At 44.5% G+C, this 23,342-nt stretch overlaps 1 protein-coding gene across 3 annotated transcripts in view; it reads left to right on the forward strand.

Annotated features, from left to right (window-relative positions):
* Positions 1-15,869, forward strand: part of SLC7A10 (solute carrier family 7 member 10) — a 119,778-nt gene extending 103,909 nt beyond the window's left edge. For 2 of the 3 annotated variants that reach the window (XM_069968558.1, XM_069968560.1), the window contains 3 exons: positions 9,454-9,603; positions 13,710-13,887; positions 15,363-15,869. In XM_069968558.1, the coding sequence (XP_069824659.1) occupies positions 9,454-9,603; positions 13,710-13,887; positions 15,363-15,493 (459 nt within the window). In that variant the 3' untranslated portion in view covers positions 15,494-15,869. The remainder of the gene's footprint in view (positions 1-9,453; positions 9,604-13,709; positions 13,888-15,362) is intronic. The other variant, XM_069968559.1, reaches the window with a different exon arrangement.
* Positions 15,870-23,342: the final 7,473 nt, after the last annotated feature.

Below are 23,342 nucleotides of genomic sequence, written 5' to 3' on the forward strand. Positions count from 1 at the left end.
GCTCAGCAGTGTTAATACTGCTGAGCTATTATTTACTGTTGCTGGGCCTGGATTTACATGGAATGGCAGGTAGGTTTTAGTAGTGGGACTTGCCATTCCCTCCCCTCGAACCAGTTCAGGTGTTGGGATCAGGTGAGCTCTGACCCTAATCAGCCTGAGAAGGTAAAAGCTCACACAGGGTGCAGATGGTTGCTCTCAGCCAGGAGTGATCAGCCTATGTGTTTGGTGGAAGCTGCGAATGCAGCCACGGCTGGAGCTTATACATACCCTGCGGTATCCAGGTGAAAGACGCTGTGTTAGGGTGCGTTCACACCTACAGGATCTGTAGCAGATCTGCAGCAGATTTGATGCTGTGTTCAGTTATCTAAATGAAATCTGCTGCAGAAAATCAGCTGCAGATCCTGTAGGTGTGAACGCACCATTATAGTGACAGATAGGTGAAGAAACCTGTTAGTAAGCGCCCAGATGGGCAAGACCTTTTTGTTTGTTTTGTTCTTAAAAGCACAGTGTTGCTGTATTTCTGTTTGCTGGACTGTTTATGCTGCAAATAAATGCCAAGTTGATCTTTTATAAGTCCAAGCCTGATGTGAACTGTGTCCAAACACACCATCCCCTGGGAAGATCCCTACAATTGGTGCTGCGGAGCGGGCAAAATGGTTGCTAGGGGCAACGGTGTGCATCAACTTGGCTACAGTTGAAGCAGTTAATGCAAGTGAGTCTGCAACAGCAACAGGCTCTGACAGCCGCTAACCTGCGCCATGAGCAGGCTAATATGCAGCAACAACAGGCTCTGACAGCCGCTAACCTGCGCCATGAGCAGGCTAATATGCAGCAACAACAGGCTCTGACAGACGCTAACCTGCGCCATGAACAGGCGATGGCTGAACAACAGAGACTTATTGAGCACCTGATAGCAAAGCAAGAGGCGCCTGCAGGTGCTAATCCACAGCCAGTGGCAGCAGCAGCTCCAGAGACTTTGTCTGTGAGAAGAGCTGTGCAGCGAGCGCTGCAAAAGATGACTGCTGATGACGATATTGAGGCCTACTTAACTGTCTGGCGTGTGGCTGAGCGAGAGAAGTTACCATCCACTGAGTGGGCAGAAGTGATTTCTCCCTATTTAACAGGCGAACCTCAAAAGGCCTATTATGACCTCAGTGAGCAAGAGGTCAAAGACTATCCTCGGCTAAGAGCCGAGATACTTGCCCGACTAGGAGTTACTGCCGCTGTCCGTGCCCGGAGGGTCCGCAACTGGAGCTACAGTCTGGACAAATCAGCGAGGTCCCAGATGTATGACCTGATCCATTTGGCAAGAAAGTGGTTGGAGCCAGACACCTCTACTCCTGCACAGATCCTAGAGAGGGTCGTGATGGATCACTACCTCCGAGCACTTCCTGCTGATCTACAACGTTTGGTGGGACAAGGTGACCCTAAGAATGCTGACGAACTTGTCAACCTTGTGGAGAGGTTCCAGGCGACTGAGGACTACCTCAGTGATATTCCTGCAGCATCTTCCCCTCCCCGAAGTGCCAGATCTGTGCCGTCAGCTGGTAAGAGACTTCCATCTATTGGGGGAGTGTGGAGGGGGACTGATAGAGGGAAGAGCGCTCAGGCGGTGTCTCAAGGGCAAAAGACTGGTGATGGTCCCAGGTGGCTAAGTGGCCCTAAAAAGGACTCCCTGCCAAGGAGACCAGGCCCTATCCAGTGCTGGAGATGCCATGAGACGGGACATATGTCTGCCCATTGCCCTCTTACCAGTGAGCCCATGGAGTGTGACGCTAGCCGGCGTCAGTCGCTACTTGCGGAACCGTCTTTTGTTGCAGTCACTGGACTAGAGACTGAACCGCAAGTCTGCAACATTACTATCAATGACTTCCCTGTTAAGGCGTTGCTGGACTCAGGAAGCCTTGTCACCTTGGTGCATGCCAGCCTGGTGACTGGGGACTTTGTGTCAAACAAACATATGAGTGTGGTGTGCATACATGGTGATACAAAAGTGTACCCTATTGTGCTGGCTAATGTCAGGACTGAACTAGGCGCTGTACAGTATGAAGTGGGTGTGGTTAAAAACCTCATGCATAATGTGATATTGGGGCGTGATTTTCCATTGTTCTGGGCTCTATGGGGAAAAAGAAAATCCCCTGAAAGGAGTGAGGATACCCCTAAGTCTATTGCATTACCCACGGTAAATGATAAAAATGTACAGGATGAAAATGATGCTTTTCCTTTGCAGGTCCTGGCTGGTGAGGAAGAGGCTCCTCCCACTGAGCAGAATGTTCCAGACTTAGAGGTGTCTAGGGATAATTTTGGTACTGCACAATTACAGGACCCCACTCTCAAAAATACGAGAGAGCAGGTTGCTGTTATAAATGAGGTATCTCAGGAACCAGATGCTGAAAAAAGATTTCCACATTTTTCTATGACTAATGATCTCTTCTATAGAGTCACTAAGATTAATGACGAGGTTGTGGAACAGTTTCTGGTGCCTAAGTCGTACCGGCGTCAGGTATTGGACATGGCCCATAATCATGTTCTTGGGGGACACTTGGGGACTGACAACGCAGGAGAGTCCTCCAGAGGTTTTATTGGCCTGCCATTTATGATGACATTAAAAAGTACTGCGAGTCCTGCCCCACATGTCAGCTTAGCGCCCCAGTGTCACATTTCCGCAGTCCTTTGGTCTCGCTCCCCATCATAGAGGTACCTTTTGACCGCATTGCAATGGACTTAGTGGGGCCCATTGTAAAGTCGGCTAGGGGACACCAGTACATTCTAGTTGTATTAGACTACGCGACCCGCTATCCTGAGGCTGTGCCCCTAAGAAACTGCATCTAAGACAATTGCACGTGAATTGTTTTATATGTTTTCCCGGGTGGGGATCCCCAAAGAAATCTTGACCGACCAAGGTACCCCGTTTATGTCAAAGGTGATGAAGGATCTATGCAAACTGTTCAAAATCTCACACCTACGTACCTCTGTATATCACCCACAGACAGACGGGTTAGTGGAGAGGTTTAATAAAACCCTGAAACATATGTTAAAAAAAGTAGTGGAAAAGGATGGTCGTGATTGGGATCACTTACTACCTTACCTGATGTTTTCTATTAGGGAAGTACCCCAAGCGTCCACAGGGTTCTCTCCCTTCGAGTTGATCTATGGTCGTCACCCTAGGGGTTTGTTGGATATTGCAAAAGAGACCTGGGAAAGCGAGTCCACCTTATACAAGAGTGTTATTGAGCATGTAGCACAAATGCAGGACCGTATAGCCACTGTAATGCCCCTAGTAAAGGAACACCTCCAGAGGGCGCAAGAGGGTCAAAGTAGAATTTACAATCGTTCTGCAAGAATCAGGATATTCAGCCCAGTGACCGGGTCCTCATACTTGTTCCCACGGTAGAAAGTAAATTCTTAGCAAAGTGGCAAGGTCCCTATGAAATTGTAGAAAAGATCAGTGAGGTAAACTACAAGGTGCACCAACCAGGTAGAAAGAAGCCTTTCCAAGTTTATCACATAAACTTGATCAAACCCTGGAAAGACAGGGAATCCTTGGTGGCGACAAACACTGTTTAATAATTTGTCACAACCAACCCCTCCGGTCAAGATTGGTGATACTCTATCAGTGTCACAGAAGCAGGAGGTTGAAGAATTTTTGCAGAAAAACAAAGACAAGTTTTCTGACCTTCCAGGGTGTACACATCTCATTCATCATCACATTGAAACTGAGCCTAGAAGCAGAGTAAGCCTCAAGTCCTATAGGATACCAGAAGCACGTAGGGAGGCTGTATCGTCCGAGGTAAAACGTATGCTTGACCTAGGAGTCATTGAGGTGTCACAGAGCGAGTGGTACAGCCTGATTTTGTTAATCCCAAAGCCCAATGGAACTTGGAGGTTCTGTAATGATTTCAAAAAATTAAATGAGATCTCCAAGTTCTATGCTTACCCCATGCCGAGGATAGATGAGTTGATTGAAAGGATGGGTAATGCCAGGTACATAACCACCCTCGATCTCACTAAGGGCTACTGGCAGATCCCACTCACTCCTGAGGCTAGAGAGAAGACTGCATTCTCCACCCCTGATGGGCTCTTCCAATACGTAGTGATGCCATTCGGGTTACATGGAGCCCCGGCCACTTTTCAGAGGTTGATGGACTTGATTCTGCGACCGCATCGTGATTACTCTGCTGCCTACCTCGATGATGTGGTCATTTTTAGCCCTGATTGGGAAAGTCACCTCTGTAAGGTACAGGCGGTGTTAGATGCCATAAGTGATGCGGGAATAACCATTAATGCGGAGAAGTGTGCATTAGCCTTAGAAGAAGCCAAATACCTGGGCTACATTATTGGGAGAGGGTTAATCAAACTACAGCTAAATAAAATTGAGGCAATACAGAATTAGCCTCAACCCCTCACAAAGAAACAGGTAAGAGCTTTCCTGGGTATTGCGGGGTATTACCGTAGGTTTGTACCAAACTTTGCAACAGTTGCAGCCCCGCTAACTGACCTGACAAAGGGAGGTAAGTCAGCAATGGTGACATGGACTCCAGAGGCCGAGAAGGCTTTCCAAAGCCTTAAGTCTGCCTTGTGTCAACAGCCTGTGCTAGTTACCCCTGACTTTAGGCGAGAGTTTCTAGTACAGACAGATGCCTCTAATACAGGGTTAGGTGCCGTCCTCTCACAGGTCGTGAATGGTGAGGAGCACCCGGTGATGTACTTGAGCAGAAAGATATCCCCGGCCGAGAAGAACTATGCCATTGTGGAGCGAGAATGTCTGGCAGTGAAGTGGGCCCTAGAGTCCCTGAGGTATTACTTGCTAGGCAGAAAATTCAAGTTAGTGACAGACCATGCTCCCCTAACATGGATGAAATTTAACAAGGAGAAAAATGCAAGGGTGACTAGATGGTTTCTTTCCCTACAAAACTTTAATTTTAAGGTGGAACACAGGCCAGGAAAGTTACAGGCAAATGCTGACGCCCTATCAAGGGTACACTGTCTGTGGGGACAAAATGCTCAGCCTTCCGGTCTGAAAAAGAGGGGGGGGGATATGTGGACATGTCACGGGAGAAGTGTTCGAGGGGGTGTACATCTCACCTAGGTTACTGCTTAGTGTGAGACGGTGAGTCCAGGAGGGATCTGTTGCTCAGCAGTGTTATGCTGCTGAGCTATTATTTACTGTTGCTGGGCCTGGATTTACATGGAATGGCAGGTAGGTTTTGGTAGTGGAACTTGCCATTCCCTCCCCTCGATCCAGTTCAGGTGTTGGGATCAGGTGAGCTCTGACCCTAATCAGCCTGAGAAGGTAAAAGCTCACACAGGGTGCAGATGGTTGCTCTCAGCCAGGAGTGATCAGCCTATGTGTTTGGTGGAAGCTGCGAATGCAGCCACGGCTGGAGCTTATATACACCCTGCGGTATCCAGGTGAAAGACGCTGTGTTATAGTGACAGATAGGTGAAGAAACCTGTTAGTAAGCGCCCAGACGGGCAAGACCTTTTTGTTTGTTTTGTTCTTAAAAGCACGGTGTTGCTGTATTTCTGTTTGCTGGACTGGACTGGATGCTGCAAATCAACGCCAAGTTGATCTTTTATAAGTCCAAGCCTGATGTGAACTGTGTCCAAACACACCATCCCCTGGGAAGATCCCTACAATATATACATAGAACCAATGTTTTAGTCACAAGAATTTGCCATGCCTGAATAATATATCTTCTCTATATCTAACTCCTTTAGCAAGAAATGGGAAAAGACTCCAATTCTTTGTGCACTGTAGGAACTAACTACTGGCTCTTTATTCAGGACATTACAACAGCAAAATTACACACAGCATCCAAGACCAATGTGTATCGAGCTTCCTGTGGTCCTTTGTCATGGCTTACAAAACACCATTTGCATATTATTAGGATTTCTACTGCCTTTTACTAATATAATCCTAGTAAGAGAGCGGGGCTTCTAAACCTCTAATTTATTCACATGAAAAACACTGTAGTTGCCATTAAACATGGAGTAGCTGTTACTCTTGTGACGTACATAAATAATATAAAGCAAGAGAGAGTTCAATAATCTATTTTAAGCGTATGTTCTCTCCATAAATTGATTCTATCCAACAAAAGGCACATCACATCCCTCTTACATTTTGACTTTTGTGCATATTATTGAGCATGCCATAGACTACTTATCTGAGACATTAGTCAGACACTAGGGCTGATCTATCTACTGTATTTGTATACCATAAAAATATTGTCCCTGCCATATTTTTTCTAACAAGTAATTACTAAGTAGTGTTGCTCCTGGACTGTATGGTAGCAGGCTGGGAGGGCCAAAATAAATGTCCCTTCCCACTACTAGTCTGCTTCTGTTTGGTTTTTTACCCGGCTGGTTTTTAAAACACTTAAAAATGTAGGATCCCCCCTCTTTTACACAACCAGGTAAAGAACCAAACAGCCGCAGCCTAGTAGTACCAGGATGGGAAGGGCCATTTATCCCTCCCCAGCCTAATAATAACAGCCTGCTACCGCCCAGTCCAGGAACGCCATTCTTTGATGCTCATAAAGAAAGCTACAGTACCCCATATATACCTACTGTTACAGTACTCACCTCATAAAGAAAGCTGTAATGCTCCACATATCACTACAGCTACAATACTTACCTCATAAAGAAAGCCACAGGGTCTCCTATAAATATACAGTCACAGTTCTCACTACAGCCATAGTGCACCAGCTATAACTACAACCACAGTGCTCCACATAACACTGCATCCACAGTGCTCCCCATATACCTACAGCCACAGGGCAACCTCATAAAGAAAGCCACAGTGCTCCCCATATACCTACAGCAGCATTACTTACTTCATAAAGAAAGCCACAGTGCTCCTCATATAACTAGAACTATAGCAATCCATTTAACCCCTTTTAGGGTGCGTTCACATGTACAGGATCTGCAGCAGATTTGAATCTGCAGCAGATCCGCAGCAGATTTCATGGCCCAGATTTGATTTGCTTTGAATCTGCAACTTGAAATCTGTGCCATCAAATCTGCTGCAGATCCTGTACGTGTGAACGCACCCTTAACCAATTTTCATGTCTGTTTTTTTTTTTTTTTTTTGGGGGGGGGGGGGTTGCAATGACCTGTAGGTTTAAACTGTACCACTTTGGTGTAGAGGGGATTTGTTGAAAATTTTTTATACATTTTCTTTAACCCCTTAACGACATCGGGCGTAAATTTATGCCCTGATGCCGGTAAGGGAGTTCAGAGCGGGGCCGCGCGGCGACCCCACTCTGAACCGCGGCGGTCCCGGGTGCCACTTGTAGCCCAGGACCGTAGGTATTAACGGGCACGGTCCGATCGCCGTGCCCGCTAATACAGTAATCAGATGCAGCTGTCAAACATGACAGTTGCATCCGATTACCGGACGCAGCGTCATCCCTGGTGTCTAGTGGGGAGATCGCTCCTCCGGGATGTTATCCCGGAGGAGCGATCTCCGTAACTGAAGCCGGCCGGGGACCACTCCAAGATGGCGCTGTCCCCGACTCGGCACTCGTTTGTTTCCGGCTGCAGCAGCCGAAAGCAAACGAGTGCCTATCTCATGGATCTCTGCAGCATATCTATGCTGCAGAGATCTCAATGAGAGATCAAAGCACTTATACTAGAAGTCCCCCAGGGGGGCTTCTAGTATAAGTGTAAAAGTAAAAAAAAAAGTGTCATTATTAGTAAAAAGCCCCCTCCCCTAATAAAAGTCTGAATCACCCCCCTTTTCCCAGGTTATAAATAAAAGTAAATAAATAAATTAATAAACATGTTTGCTATCGCCGCATGCGTAATCGCCCGATCTATTAATTAATCACATTCCTGATCCCGCACGGTAAACGGCGTCCACGCAAAAAAATCCCAAACTGCAAAATTGCGCATTTTTGGTCGCATCAAATCCAGAAAAATTGTAATAAAAAGCGATCAAAAAGTCGTATATATGCAATCAAGGTACCGAATGAAAGAACATATCATGGCACAAAAAATGACACCTCACACAGCCCCATAGACCAAAGGAAAAAAGCGCTATAAGCCTGGGAATGGAGCGGTTTTAAGTGACGTATATTTGTTGACAATGGTTTAAATTTTTTACAGGCCATCCGATACAATATAAGCTATACATGTTACATATCGTTTTAATCGTAACGACTTGAGGAACATATATAACAAGTCAGTTTTACCCCAGGGCAAATGACGTAAAAACACATTTCCCCCAAATAAACAAAATGCGTTTTTTTTTCAATTTCACCACACTTTGAATTTTTTTCTGGTTTCGCAGTGTACTTTATGCAAAAATTCAGCCTGTTATTGCAAAGTACAATTAGTGACGCAAAAAATAAGGGCTCATGTGGGTCTCTAGGTGGAAAAATGCAAGTGCTATGGCCTTTTAAGCACAAGGAGGAAAAACCGAAAACACAAAAATCAAAATTGGCTCTGTCCTTAAGGGGTTAATATATAATGTGACAAAAAAATCTGCAATTCAGGTTTTTTTTGTTAACCCTCAACTTCACCGTTATTTTCAGAGATCGGATAATTACAGCGCTACCTTATATGCTTCCTTTGAATTTTTTTAAAAACTTTTTTAAGGCTCTCTAGGGGACTGTTACAAGCAACATCAGATTGCTAATGCTGAGCAATACTATGCTATTGAATATTATTGATGAGTGATATCAGCACTCTGCTACTAGAGACTGACTGCCTTTTCTAATTTGTCAGTGACAGGTGCCACTCCTGTCACTGACACAATTAAATGCTGCGATTGTTATAAATCGCAACGTTTAAGGGGTTAATGGCAGACACCAGCATGATTGCACTGGTGTCCATCTTTGATTGTGAGTACAGGCAGCTGATAGCAGCCATTACTCACTGTCTATGAAGGCTGCAGCACTATTGTGTACCGGTACATCATGATGCACTAAGTACCAGGCTCTCATGGTGTAATGGTACATCATATGTTATTAAGAGGTTAACTACAGCCACAGTGCTCACTTCAAGAATAAGGCCATGTTCACACAGTGTATTTTTCCAATAAACAACGGCCGTTGTTGCATGTTGCCGCTGTTTATTTACACTGTGGCTTTGCATTAGATCCTATAGAACAATGGCCATTGTGTAAACTAGCCATAGTGTAAACTAGCATGTCTGTTTTGTGTGGCTGCTATTCAATGAACAGCAGCCACACAGCATAGCCTGTGCTCACAGTGTAAAGTACAGCTCCCAGCTGCACTTTAGCTGTACTCTATGGCTAATTGGAGTGCGGGCACACCCAAATGTGCCCGCATTCCAATTAACATGAAGTGATGTTCACCACAGCACACACGTCAAACAACGTCTGCTGTTTTGCCATGTATGAACATGGCCTAAATCTGAGCTTATAGCTATTTTGAGAAACCCAATCTGTGGCCCAAACACTAATTTCCAGATATTTGTGTGTTTCAGTGCGGAGCGACCATTATCATCATGCTGGTTGGAGACACATACACCCTGATAAACTATGTGTCTTTTATTAACTACCTCTGCTATGGAGTAACAATTATGGGACTAATTGTTCTTCGTTTCAAGAAACCCAAAATGTTCCGACCGATTAAGGTAATAGAGCATAATATGCACATATAATGTCTGAAAACTCAACCAAGGAGTGGAAACAGATACACAGCATAATGAAAAAGAGTTGCCCTTCTTCCATGTTTTGGACCCACTCCTACTTTTGGTTTACAAATACAGATGCAAATTCTGACCCAAATGCCACCATGTGAAATAGCCTTAGAGCATGTTAAACATATGTACCGGAAAAGCTCCTTGTGCTTTTGCCAATGTGATCAAACAAACCAAAAATAAAGTGCCCTAAAGGTAGGTAATCTGGATGGTTCAAATACCAAAACAAATTTATAAGGGCCAAAAGCCCAGATCACATCCAGTAAACCTACCACTAAGTAAAACGTAACTTTTAATAACTTTCAAATAGAAATAATAAGTATAAAGTTGTGCTCATTAAAATCACAGAGCTTCCATAACCTTCTACAGTGAATCAACCTATATCTGTATAGTCATAGTAGCTGCAGACTACTGACTACCTCGTAGTATATTACTATTTAACTGGGCTATGAAAGCAATGAATTTAAAATCAACCGCACAGCCCCTCAACTAGTTTCACCCACACATGGGCTTCATCACATAAGCCCTCCTCCTGATGAAGCCCATGTGTGGGTGAAACTAGTTGAGGGGCTGTGCGGTTGATTTTAAATTCATTGCTTTCATAGCCCAGTTAGATAGTAATATACTACGAGGTAGTCAGTAGTCTGCAGCTACTATGACTATACAGATATAGGTTGATTCACTGTAGAAGGTTATGGAAGCTCTGTGATTTTAATGAGCACAACTTTATACTTATTATTTCTATTTGAAAGTTATTAAAAGTTACGTTTTACTTAGTGGTAGGTTTACTGGATGTGATCTGGGCTTTTGGCCCTTATAAATTTGCCAATGTGAGCCACTACATTGCATTAACACAGCCAGTGGCTTTGATGTAAGCAGCAATCCACATAGTAGTGTATGCCTCGCAGCTGCGGGCCTAAAATGAGCATGCTGTATGTGCTACACCAATCAGGTGTGCCGCCACTACAACTGTATAACTTGTGAGATATGTTTGGGGTTTTGTTTGTTAACATGGAGACAAGATGTATGCCACTGTATGGTGTATAAGAACATACAGTATACCGGGCCTTAAATTGAATACTTATACCAAGGGAATACAGTCCAGCTTGATTTTTAGAGGTTTAAAACATCATTCTTCCAATTTTAAACAGATATATGAATATAATATATATATATATATACTAGAAAATGTACCCGACACTGCCCGGGTATAAAGTGTCAGTGTGTTAATTAGATTTGTTCTAAGGTGCCCAGGAGGCCAAGCTAAAGGTATTGTTATATCTGAGTTTATCAGTGGAATTAGTGTATACCTGTAGTGCATAGTTGGAGGGGTTCTGTATACCCACAATGTATAGTTTTTAGGGGTCTCGCATATCTGTAGTGCATAGTTGGGGGGGGGCTGTATACCTATAGTGTATAGTTGGGGGGTACCTGTATACCTGTAGTGTGTATTTGGGGGGGGCTGTATACCTGTAGTGTATAGTTGAGGGAGGTCCTGTATACCTGCAGTGTACAGTTGGTGAAGGTCCTGTATACCTGTACTGTATAGTTCGGGGATCCTGTATACCTGTAGTATATAGTTGGTGCTGTATACCTGTAATGTATAGTTGGTGGAGGTCTTGTATACCTGTAGTTTATAGTTTGAGGGTCCTGGATACCTGTAGTGTATAATTGGTGGAGGTCTTGTATACCTGTAGTATATAGTTCGGGGGTCCTGTATACCTGTAGTAAATAGTTTGAGGGTCCTGTATAACTATAGTATAGAGTTGGTGGAGGTCCTGTATACCTGTAGTGTATAGTTTGGGGTCCTATATACCTGTAGTATATAGCTGGTGGAGTTCCTGTATACCTGTAGTATATTTGGGGTCCTGTATACCTGTAGTATATAGTTTTGTGGAGGTCCCGTGCACCTGTAGTGTATAGTTTTGGGGTCCTGTATACCTGTAGTGTCCTGTATACCTGCAGGGTTGTATTTACCCGTATGGCAGTGTTATTCAGTCACAGTGTGTCGGTATTGGTCATGTGTGGTATGGCGGTGTTATCCAGTCACAGTATGGCGGTATTGGTCAGGTCTGGTGTGGCCGTGTTATTCAGTCACGATATGGTGGTATTGGTCAGGTCTGGTATAGCGGTGTTATCCAGTCACAGTATGGCAGTATTGGTCAGGTCTGATATGATGGTGTTATCCAGTCACAGTATGGCGGTATTGGTCAGGTCTGGTGTGGCAGTGTTATCCAGTCACAGTATGGCGGTATTGGTCAGGTCTGGAGGTGTTATCCAGTCACAGTATGGCGGTATTGGTCAGGTCTGGTGTGGCAGTGTTACCCAGTCACAGTTTGGTATACCTGTTGTGCCCTGTGTATACATGTACTGTATGGATGGAGTAGGGGGTCCTGTATATACATGTACTGTATGGATGGAGTAGGGGGTCCTGTATATACATGTACTGTATGGATGGAGTAGGGGGCCCTGTATATACATGTAATGTATAGATGGAGTAGGGGGCCCTGTATATACATGTACTGTATAGATGGAGTAGGGGGCCCTGTATATACATGTACTGTATAGATGGAGTAGGGGGCCCTGTATATACATGTACTGTATAGATGGAGTAGGGGGTCCTGTACATACATGTACTGTATGGATGGAGTAGGGGGTCCTGTATATATATGTACTGTATAGATGGAGAAGGGGGTCCTGTATATATATGTACTGTATAAATGGAGTAGGGGGTCCTGTATATATATGTACTATATATACAGGACCCCCTACTCCATCTATACAGTACATATATATACAGGACCCCCTACTCCATCTATACATGTACTGTATAGATGGAGTAGGGGGCCCTGTATATACATGTACTGTATAGATGGAGTAGGGGGCCCTGTATATACATGTACTGTATGGATGGAGTAGGGGGCCCTGTATATACATGTAATGTATAGATGGAGTAGGGGGTCTACCAGTTATTACTGTGGATGTTGTGAGGCAGCTTCCCTAGCAACCATTGCTCCCTGTGAAAATGAAAGCAGTAATCCTATTGGTTGCTAAGGCTCCAACTGCCGTGTCTGCTGCAGCTAATGATATCACCTGTGTGTGCAGTGAGGAGATTTTCCCATTCATCTCTATGGAGCGCTCTTTCCCCTCCCCCTCCCCTCCTGTACATGTGGCGGGGACGGGACCTTCGCAATAACCTTCCCGGGCACCCAATGTATCTGTGTGCCAAATTTGGGGTCAAACGGTTCAGGCGTTTGGAAGTCTATAGAGGACAGACAGACAGACTTTGATTTTTATGATACAGATATATACTGAAACAAAGAGCATAGGATGGCACTCACCAGGCTGTAGTGAATCAATGTCCAATTTTATTCAGACATGTGGGGAGCGGGGGAGAGCAGAAATCGAATGACCGCAGTTTCGCGGCAAGCGTCGCTTTGTCAAAAGCTTGCCGCGAGACTGCGGTCATTCGATTTCTGCTCTCCCCCGCTCCCCACATGCCTGAATAAAATTTCACATTGATTCACTACAGCCTGGTGAGTGCCATCCTATGCTCTTTGTTTCATGCCTTCTCTGTGCTGGTTTCTGGGATTGAGCACCACGTTGGCTATATGACGCATTGTCACACTGGTACGGTCCGAACTGTAGCTGAGAATGAAGCAGTGCCGTCTGCTATCTTCTTATATATTGGGCTTTCTATATATATATATATATATATATATATATATATATATATATATATATATATATATATATACAGTATATATATACTGTATCATAAATGTAGTGAGCCCTTTGCCTCTTTATATAAATGATGCTGCTGTATATGGCAAAAGAGTGATAGTGACCAGGCTGGAATGAACAAATGACAATATGTATTATTAATCTGATATATTCAGCGACCCTCTTTATAACACTCGGTCTCCAAGAATAGAATTGTATCGATTCTGCAAACTGTCCTCAACACTATTTCTTAGAGGAAGTGATACAAACAAGGAGTCTGACAGAAAATTATTTAATCATTATTTGTTTTGTTTCAGGTGAATCTCATAATTCCAATCACATATCTATGTTTCTGGGCATTCCTTCTAATATTTAGCTTCTATTCAGAACCAGTAGTGTGTGGCGTTGGACTCATAATAATTTTAACGGGTGTGCCAGTCTTTTTCCTGGCAGTTTACTGGAAGAATAAACCAAAGTGTGTAGATAGATTTATTGGTAAGTCATTCACTGTGTTGTTCTCTATTAAATGTAGCCCCTGCCGTAAAACAAATAAAAAAATCTTCCCACTCTCCCTCCTAGACTATGAGAGACAGACCACACAAACACAGCCAACGCTTTGGTCATCTTCTCCAACTTTCCGTCTCCACACATAGTAGCAGAGGACCCTCAGGCTCATACTTATTAGGGGTCCCAGCAGCCAGTCCCATATTATAAAGAATGTATTTTATGTATGTGTCAAAATATTCTCCCCTCAATAAATGCAAACAAGGGTAAAAATGGATTGGTGTTAAAGCGACTCTGTGTCCACAATCTGCCGCCCCCCCCCCCCCCCCCAAACCGCTTGTACCTTAAGGCTGCGTTCACACTACGTATATTTCAGTCAGTATATGTATATTTCAGTCAGTATTGCAACCAAAACCAGGAGTGGATTAAAAACACAGGAAGGATCTGTTCACACAATGTTGAAATTGAGTGGATGGCCACCATATAACAGTAAATAACTGCCATTATTTCAATATAACAGCCGTTGTTTTAAAATAACAGCAAATATTTGCCATTAAATGGCGGCCATCCACTCAATTTCAACATTGTGTGAACAGAGCATTTCTGTGTTTATACTGACTGAAATATACATATACTGACTGAAATATACGTAGTGTGAACGCAGCCTTAAATAGCTGCTTTTAATCCAAGATCTGTCCTGGAATCCGTTCAGCAGTTATTGTCATAAAAAACAACTTTTAAACTTGCAGCTTCGTGCCCTATGGCCGTGGCTTAGATTGTGTATGCATTAGGCTGGCACCACCTCTCCGTCCCTCCTCCCCACCCTCCTCATCATTAGGAATGCTCCAGGCAGATTGTCTCATGTGTGAACATTGCACAGGTGCTTAACGATCCAGCCCTTGTTCAGTATTCACACAGCTGCCGAATAGTAGGCAATCTGCCTGGAGCATTCCTAATGATGAGGAGGGCGGGGAGGAGGGACAGAGAGGGTGTGCCAGCCTAATGCATACACAATGTAAGCCACGGCCATAGGGCAGAAGCTGCAAGTTTAAAAGTTGTTTTTTATGACAATACCTGCATCACCTGCCGAAGGGACCACAGGACAGATCTTGGATTAAAAGCAGCTCTCTGAAGGTACAAGCGGTTTGGGGGGTCAGAATGTGGGTACAGAGTCGCTTTAAGTAGAAAGTAGTAACGGAGGAAGCACCAAGCACCGGTTATGGGGGGGGAGGATTTGTGGTGGTATGAGTAGAACAGAAGGGCGTTCCTATCTATGAGGCTCACTCTATGCTGTGAATAACTATGACCTCTACAATTGTTGGTGTGTTCAGTTTAAGACCGTTCTTGAAGTAAGGCTTCCATTTTGATTTTGCTATAGGCACTTCCTCTGTCAGGCAGCACCAACACTTTAATACCACCTTTAGTATCATGTTTCCGTAATAACACAATTTATACTTTCCTTTAAGAAAAGATGACATACTGTGGACAGAAAGTTTGCTACGTTGTATATCCTCAACCAGACATTCCAGAAGAAGACCTGGTCCACTGCAATGATGCCCTGGTGTCTAACAACGAAAAGTCCCTCAAAATGCAATGAGCTACTTTCCAAGTCCAGGCTTTCCTGCATTTTGTTTACAGGCAAATATGTGGAAAAAAAAGTACTTGAAAATCTAGCAATATAGAAAAATATGGAATGGAAGACATAAGCAAGGGAAAGTCATCCCGGGAAACACAGAATCACAGTGATTATGGCTTTGACAGGCGGCAAATGCAAGGAACCGGATGTCACTTTGATAGAATATGTTAATTAACAGCTTCCCAGCCTGGGGCAAGAACACAGGTGACCCCACTGGCATCACTCTCCTCTGGTCAAATGAGCCGCTGTTTATTATGAAAGAACTTTTTTTGGCCTTCTGTCTTGTATAAATTGAAGTATTCTTTTTTTCCTCAATAAAAGTATAATTTTCAACCAACTTTAGTGTACCGTGTGCAGAATTATTTCACAGTTTGATCATGACACAGTCTACCACTGCTTTTTGCTATTCTCTGGTTTTTACTGGGTGTCAATCAGTCTAAGAAGCCTACCAGCACTGCCCTATCCTTGCCCTCACTTCCCATACTGCCTAGAGCTTGTCTTATTAGCTTTATAAACATATACATTGACAAAGGATAGCCCATACCTTAGTGTAAAGTAATGATAAAACATACCTAAAGTAGACATCCCCCGTGTAGTAAAAAAAAAAAAAAAAAATCCAAATTCACCTGGCCGCAGCTGACCTCTGCAGTCCTACAGTGTCTCCTCCTCGTGCACCAAAGCAGGGGAACAGCGGGGCCTCTTGAGACCATAGGCAGAGTGATGCCTGGAGCTACAAGAGTAATTGGGGAGCCTATGGCCTAGCGGTTATTAGGGGCATTCACAGTTCAAGGGCCACCCGCAGAACTCAGTGGCAAGGTGAAGTGGGACACATGGAGGCTGTCCCGAAATGTCAGGAATGTCTTGCTTGATCCTTCGGGCTAAGAAGCAGTTGTCTGATAGCAGGAATCTTAACACCCCCACCATGTTTGATGCTAGGACAAGGGGTGTGAAGATTAGAGCCCATCGTAGTACAGTGCAGCAGGGGAAACCGTGTTAGTAGATGTTAGCCATGTTTCAGTTAGGCCTAGAGAGCATAATGTGTGGTCAAAAAACTGTTGGTGGATGAAAGAGAGAGGAAAAAAAAGGAAAAATATAAAAGCCAGAGCGTGTGTTCCAGAGTGCTTCAAAGAAAGGGGCAGAAGACGGGGGGTGTAGAGGAAGCTGGTGGGTGATAGGAGGGAAGCAGGGTAGATGAGATCTGTTGGGGAGGGATAGGGTTGGAAGAAATTCCTCCAGCGGTAAGAAGGAGCAGAGACAAAGATAGTAGGTGTAAGTAGGAAAGGGGCTTAGGACGTTGGGAGCATTAGGGAAGGTTTTAATGTATGGAAAAAGGATAGCAGGAGGGGTCAGATTAGTGGGATGGATATATTAAAATATTTTTGCATGATGTGGGGGCTGGGAGATAAGAATGAGTTGAATGAGTAGGGAGGCAACAGAAAGAGCTAAAACGAACATTATAGGCTGAGAGGGTGGAGAGTATGTTTGGGCCATCTTCACACATTGTAAAACAGTTACTGAAGTAAGTGCAGTACCTGCTTGATGTTCTTCGTTTCTGATGAATTGGGATGCGGGCGCATCAGTGTGCACCCACATCCCAATTCACCGCTGCACATTGTGGGAACTGACATGTTCTGTGCGGCCGCTATTCAATTAATAGTAGCCACACAAAACTGACATGGCAGTTTTTCGTGCGGACGGTTAGAATCCCGGCCTGAGCCTATACTATGCTGGGATTTTGCAACAACGGCCATGATTTATACAAAATATACGTTGTGTGAATATAGCCTAAGTGTGGAATGAAGTTACCTTCTGTTTCAATTCTGGTTTTAATTCTGCTATCACACTTGGACTAGCAGCTCTTGGACTGGAAGCACATGATAACCAGGATCACTGATGATCAGTGCTCCGCAATATATAGTGATTTAACTAATCAGGAGTGAAGTGTGAAACATGAAAAAAGGACATGAAAAGAGTGAACCAGAGTAATGGACCTTTTACACAGAGCGATAATTTGCCCAATCATTTAGCGATTTTAAAGAGAACCAATCACCTAAATATAACTGTCCCTATTATGAAAGTACATCTCTCCCAAAGTCTATTCATGAAGATACAGACTGCATTTGCAGTCTGTATCTTTATACTTTACCTGATCCTCTGTTCCCTGGCTGTTCCAGTGGGCGCCGCCATCTTGATGACGTCACTTGCGTTCCAGCGGTGCGTTCCAGCGTGACGTCATCAAGATGGCGCCGCCGCCGGAACAGCCAGGGAACAGAGGATCTGGTAAAGTATAAAGATACAGACTGCAAAGGCAGTCTGTATCTTCATAGATAGACTTCATGAGGATACAGGCTGCATTTGCAGTCTGTAGCTTTATACTTTACCTATCCTCTGCTTCAGTGCCGCAAGGCCGAGCGCCGCCATCTTGATTACGGGCCTTGCGTTCCACCGCTGGAACGCAAGTGACGTAATCAAGATGGCGGCGCCGGCTGTATAGCACAAGATCACTGTGTATTAACAGAGTGGCAGGCAAAGGATCATGGGAACCTTTCCTGCCACTCTGCATGACGGGAGTTTCCTGTCTCGCGCCGACTCTTTTGAAAAGAGCCGGCTCAAGACAGGAAAGTAAAAAGGGAATAATTCAAAAACGTGGCAATAAAAATAATGAATTATATTTGCAAATGTCAATAAAATTATGATTTGCATCTAATTAGGGAATAAAATTTTTTTAACTTTCGTCCATGATTGGTTCTCTTTAAAGTAACTAACAATTTGTTTTTTATGCCAATCGGCATTTAGACAGAGAGATAAATCTGTAATGTCATGTAATACTACATACATATGATATTTGTAGCCAGGCTGGTGGCAGTCAGTTGATTGTTGGGGCATTTAGTGTGCAACTATCATCTTGGGGGGGCGGCAGGATGCGCTGTCTAAAGCCACTACGCTCCAGATGCAGGCACACGCTGGAGACCGAATTGTTCTGCCATGGCAGTTGATTGCATTATATATAATGGTGCAGAAAAAAAAATCTCCAGGGCACACCTGCATCGGGAGCATGGTGGCAGGATTTTGATAGTGTATCCTGGCGCCCGCTAAAGATGATAGTTCTTATAATGAATGTGGGGGGAAAAGCAGGTGGTAAGCCAGGTGAAAAAATACTTATCTATGGATCAATTAGAAGTGGAAACTGCAAAGGGAGAAAAGAGCTAAGGCCTTCTTTAAATGGAAGGTGTTTATGGTGGCGTTCTTGGATTCCTCAGAAATTAAGAAGTTCATTAGGCCATTTACATACAGCCTGGTATTTTAGGGACGATTTGGCTGGCACATTAGGGAAACCAAGTTTGCCAAATGACACTAAACTTACTTAGAGTGTAGAATGGGTGTGGTCAGGGGGATTTCATGTTGCGAGCGGGGGGGGGGGGGGGGGGGTCAGGGGAGTGTATTACTTCCTCTGTTTGGGAATTGCTTGTCTTGGTGTACTTTATATTATGGACACATGCCATGATGTAACTGTATACCAGTTGGTTCTTCACACCACATATATCTATATCATAAAAATCAAAGTCTGTCTGTCTGTCTGTCCGTCCTTCTGTCTGTCTGTCTGTCTGTCCTCTATAGACTTCCAAACGCCTGAACCGTTTGACCCCAAATTTGGCCCACAGATACATTGGGTGCCCGGGAAGGTTATTGCGAAGGTCCCGTCCCCGCCAGATGTACAGAAGGGGAGGGGGAGGGGAAAGAGAGGCGCCCCATAGAGATGAATGGGAAAATCTCCTCACTGCAAACACAGGTGATATAATTAGCTGCAGCAGACACGGCAGTTGGAGCCTTAGCAACCAATAGGATTACTGCTTTCATTTTCACAGGGAGCAATGGTTGCTAGGGAAGCTGCCTCACAACATCCACAGTAATAACTGGTAGACCCCCTACTCCATCTATACAGTACATGTATATACAGGACCCCCTACTCCATCTATACAGTACATGTATACAGGGCCCCCTACTCCATCTATACAGTATATGTATACAGGACCCCCTACTCCATCTATACAGTACATGTATATACAGGACCCCCTACTCCATCTATACAGTACATGTATATACAGGACCCCCTACTCCATCTATACAGGACATGTATATACAGGGCCCCCTACTCCATCTATACAGTACATGTATATACAGGACCCCCTACTCCATCTATACAGTACATGTATATAGGACCCCCTACTCCATCTATACAGTACATGTATATACAGGGCCCCCTACTCCATCTATACAGTACATGTATATACAGGGCCCCCTACTCCATCTATACAGTACATGTATATACAGGACCCCCTACTCCATCTATACAGTATATGTATACAGGACCCCCTACTCCATCTATACAGTACATGTATATACAGGACCCCCTACTCCATCTATACAGTACATGTATATACAGGACCCCCTACTCCATCTATACAGTACATGTATATAGGACCCCCTACTCCATCTATACAGTATATGTATACAGGACCCCCTACTCCATCTATACAGTACATGTATATACAGGGCCCCCTACTCCATCTATACAGTACATGTATATACAGGACCCCCTACTCCATCTATACAGTATATGTATACAGGACCCCCTACTCCATCTATACAGTACATGTATATACAGGACCCCCTACTCCATCTATACAGTACATGTATATACAGGACCCCCTACTCCATCTATACAGTACATGTATATACAGGACCCCCTACTCCATCCATACAGTACATGTATATACAGGGCCCCCTACTCCATCCATACAGTACATGTATATACAGGGCACAACAGTTATACCAAACTGTGACTGGGTAACACTGCTACACCAGACCTGACCAATACCGCCATACTATGCTGGATAACACTTTCATACCAGACCTGACCAATACCGCCATACTGTGACTGGATAACACCTCCATACCAGACCTGACCAATACCGCCATACTGTGACTGGGTAACACCGCCACACCAGACCTGACCAATACCGCCATACTGTGACTGGATAACACTGCCACACCAGACCTGACCAATATAGCCATACTGTAACTGGATAACACTGCCACACCAGACCTGACCAATACCGCCATACTGTGACTGGATAACACTGCCACACCAGACCTGACCAATATAGCCATACTGTGACTGGATAACACTGCCACACCAGACCTGACCAATATAGCCATACTGTGACTGGATAACACTGCCACACCAGACCTGACCAATACCGCCATACTGTGACTGGATAACACTGCCACACCAGACCTGACCAATATAGCCATACTGTGACTGGATAACACTGCCACACCAGACCTGACCAATATAGCCATACTGTGACTGGATAACACCACCACACCAGACCTGACCAATACCGCTATACTGTGCTGGATAACACTGCCATACCAGACCTGACCAATACCGCCATACTGTGCTGGATAACACTGTCATACCAGACCTGACCAGTACCGCCATACTGTGACTGAATAACACTGCCATACCAGACCTGACCAATACCGGCAAACTGTGACTGGGTAACACCGCCACACCAGTCCTGACCAATACCACCATACTGTGACTGGATAACACCATCATATCAGACCTGACCAATACTGCCATACTGTGACTGGATAACACCGCTATACCAGACTTGACCAATACCACCATACCGTGACTGTATAACACCGCCACACCAGACCTGACCAATACCGCCATACCGTGACTGGATTACACCCCCATACCAGACATGACCAATACCGACACACTGTAACTGAATAACACTGCCATACGGGTAAATACAACCCTGCAGGTATACAGGACACTACGGGTATACAGGACCCCAAAACTATACACTACAAGTGCATGGGACCTCCACAAAACTATATACTACAGGTATACAGGACCCCAAACTTTACACTACAGGTATACAGGACCCCAAAACTATATACTACAGGTATACAGGACCTCCACCAACTATATACTTCAGGTATACAGGACCTCCAACAACTATATACTACAGGTATACAGGACCCCAAACTATACACTACAGGTATACAGGACCCCAAAACTATACACTACAGGTATACAGGAACTCCACCAACTATATACTACAGGTATATAGGACCCCAAACTATACACTGCAGGTATACAGGACCTCAAAACCATACACTACAGGTATACAGGACCTACACCAACTCTATAATACAGGTATACAGCACCTTCACCAACTCTATACTACAAGTATACAGGACCCCAAATATACTACAGGTATACAGGAACTCCACCAGCTATATACTACAGGTATACAGGACCCCCGAACTTTATACTACAGGTATACAAGACCTCCACCAATTATACACTACAGGTATCCAGGACCCTCAAACTATAAACTACAGGTATACAAGACCTCCACCAACTATACATTACAGGTATACAGCACCAACTATATACTACAGGTATACAGGACCCCCGAACTATACAGTACAGGTATACAGGACCTTCACCAACTGTACACTGCAGGTATACAGGACCTCCCTCAACTATACACTATAGGTATACAGCCCCCCCAACTATGCACTACAGATATGTGAGACCCCTAAAAACTATAAATTGTGGGTATACAGAACCCCTCCAACTATGCACTACAGGTATACACTAATTCCACTGATTAACTCAGATGAAACAATACCTTTAGCTTGGCCTCCTGGGCACCTTAGAACAAATCTAATTAACACACTGACACTTTATACCCGGGCAGCGCCGGGTACATTTTCTAGTCTATATCATAAAAATGAAAGTCTGTCTGTCCTTCTGTCTGTCTGTCTGTCTGTCCCATATAGACTTCCAAACACCTAAACCGTTTGACCCCAAATTTGGCACACAGATACATTGAGTGCCCGGGAAGGTTTTAGCGAAGGTCCCGTCCCCGCCAGATGTACAGGAGGGGAGGGGGAAGAGCGGCGCCCCATAGAGATGAATTGGAAAATCTCCTCACTGCACACACATAATTAGCTGCAGCTGCCCAGAGAAAACGGCAGTTCAGAGCCTCAGCAACTAATAGGATTACTACTTTCATTTTCACAGGGGGCAATGGTTGCTAGGGCAGCTGCCTCACAACATCCACAGAAATAAGTGGTAGATCCCCTACTCCATCTATACAGTACATGTATACAGGACCCCCTACTCCATCTATACAGTACATGTATACAGGACCCCCTACTCCATCTATATAGTACATGTATACAGGGCCCCCTACTCCATCTATACAGTACATGTATACAGGACCCCCTACTCCATCTATACAGTACATGTATACAGGACCCCCTACTCCATCTATACAGTACATGTATACAGGGCCCCCTACTCCATCTATACAGTACATGTATACAGGACCCTCTACTCCATCTATACAGTACATGTATACAGGACCCCCTACTCCATCTATACAGTACATGTATACAGGACCCCCTACTCCATCTATACAGTACATGTATACAGGACATTACAGGTATACAGGACCCCCTACTCCTACTATACAGTACATGTATACAGGGCAGTATTACCAGCTGCTGCTGCCCTAGGCGCTAAACCTGAGGACACCCCATCCTCACTCACCAATTAGCATCAGGATTGTTAGGTAATAGCTCCAGACATCACATTTAACACCGCCACACCAGACCTGACCAATACCGCCATACTGTGACTGGATAACACCGCCATACCAGACCTGACCAATACCGCCATACTGTGACTGGATAACACTGCCACACCAGACCTGAC

Source organism: Dendropsophus ebraccatus, chromosome 4, assembly GCF_027789765.1.
Source record: "Dendropsophus ebraccatus isolate aDenEbr1 chromosome 4, aDenEbr1.pat, whole genome shotgun sequence".
Lineage (NCBI taxonomy): Eukaryota > Metazoa > Chordata > Amphibia > Anura > Hylidae > Dendropsophus > Dendropsophus ebraccatus.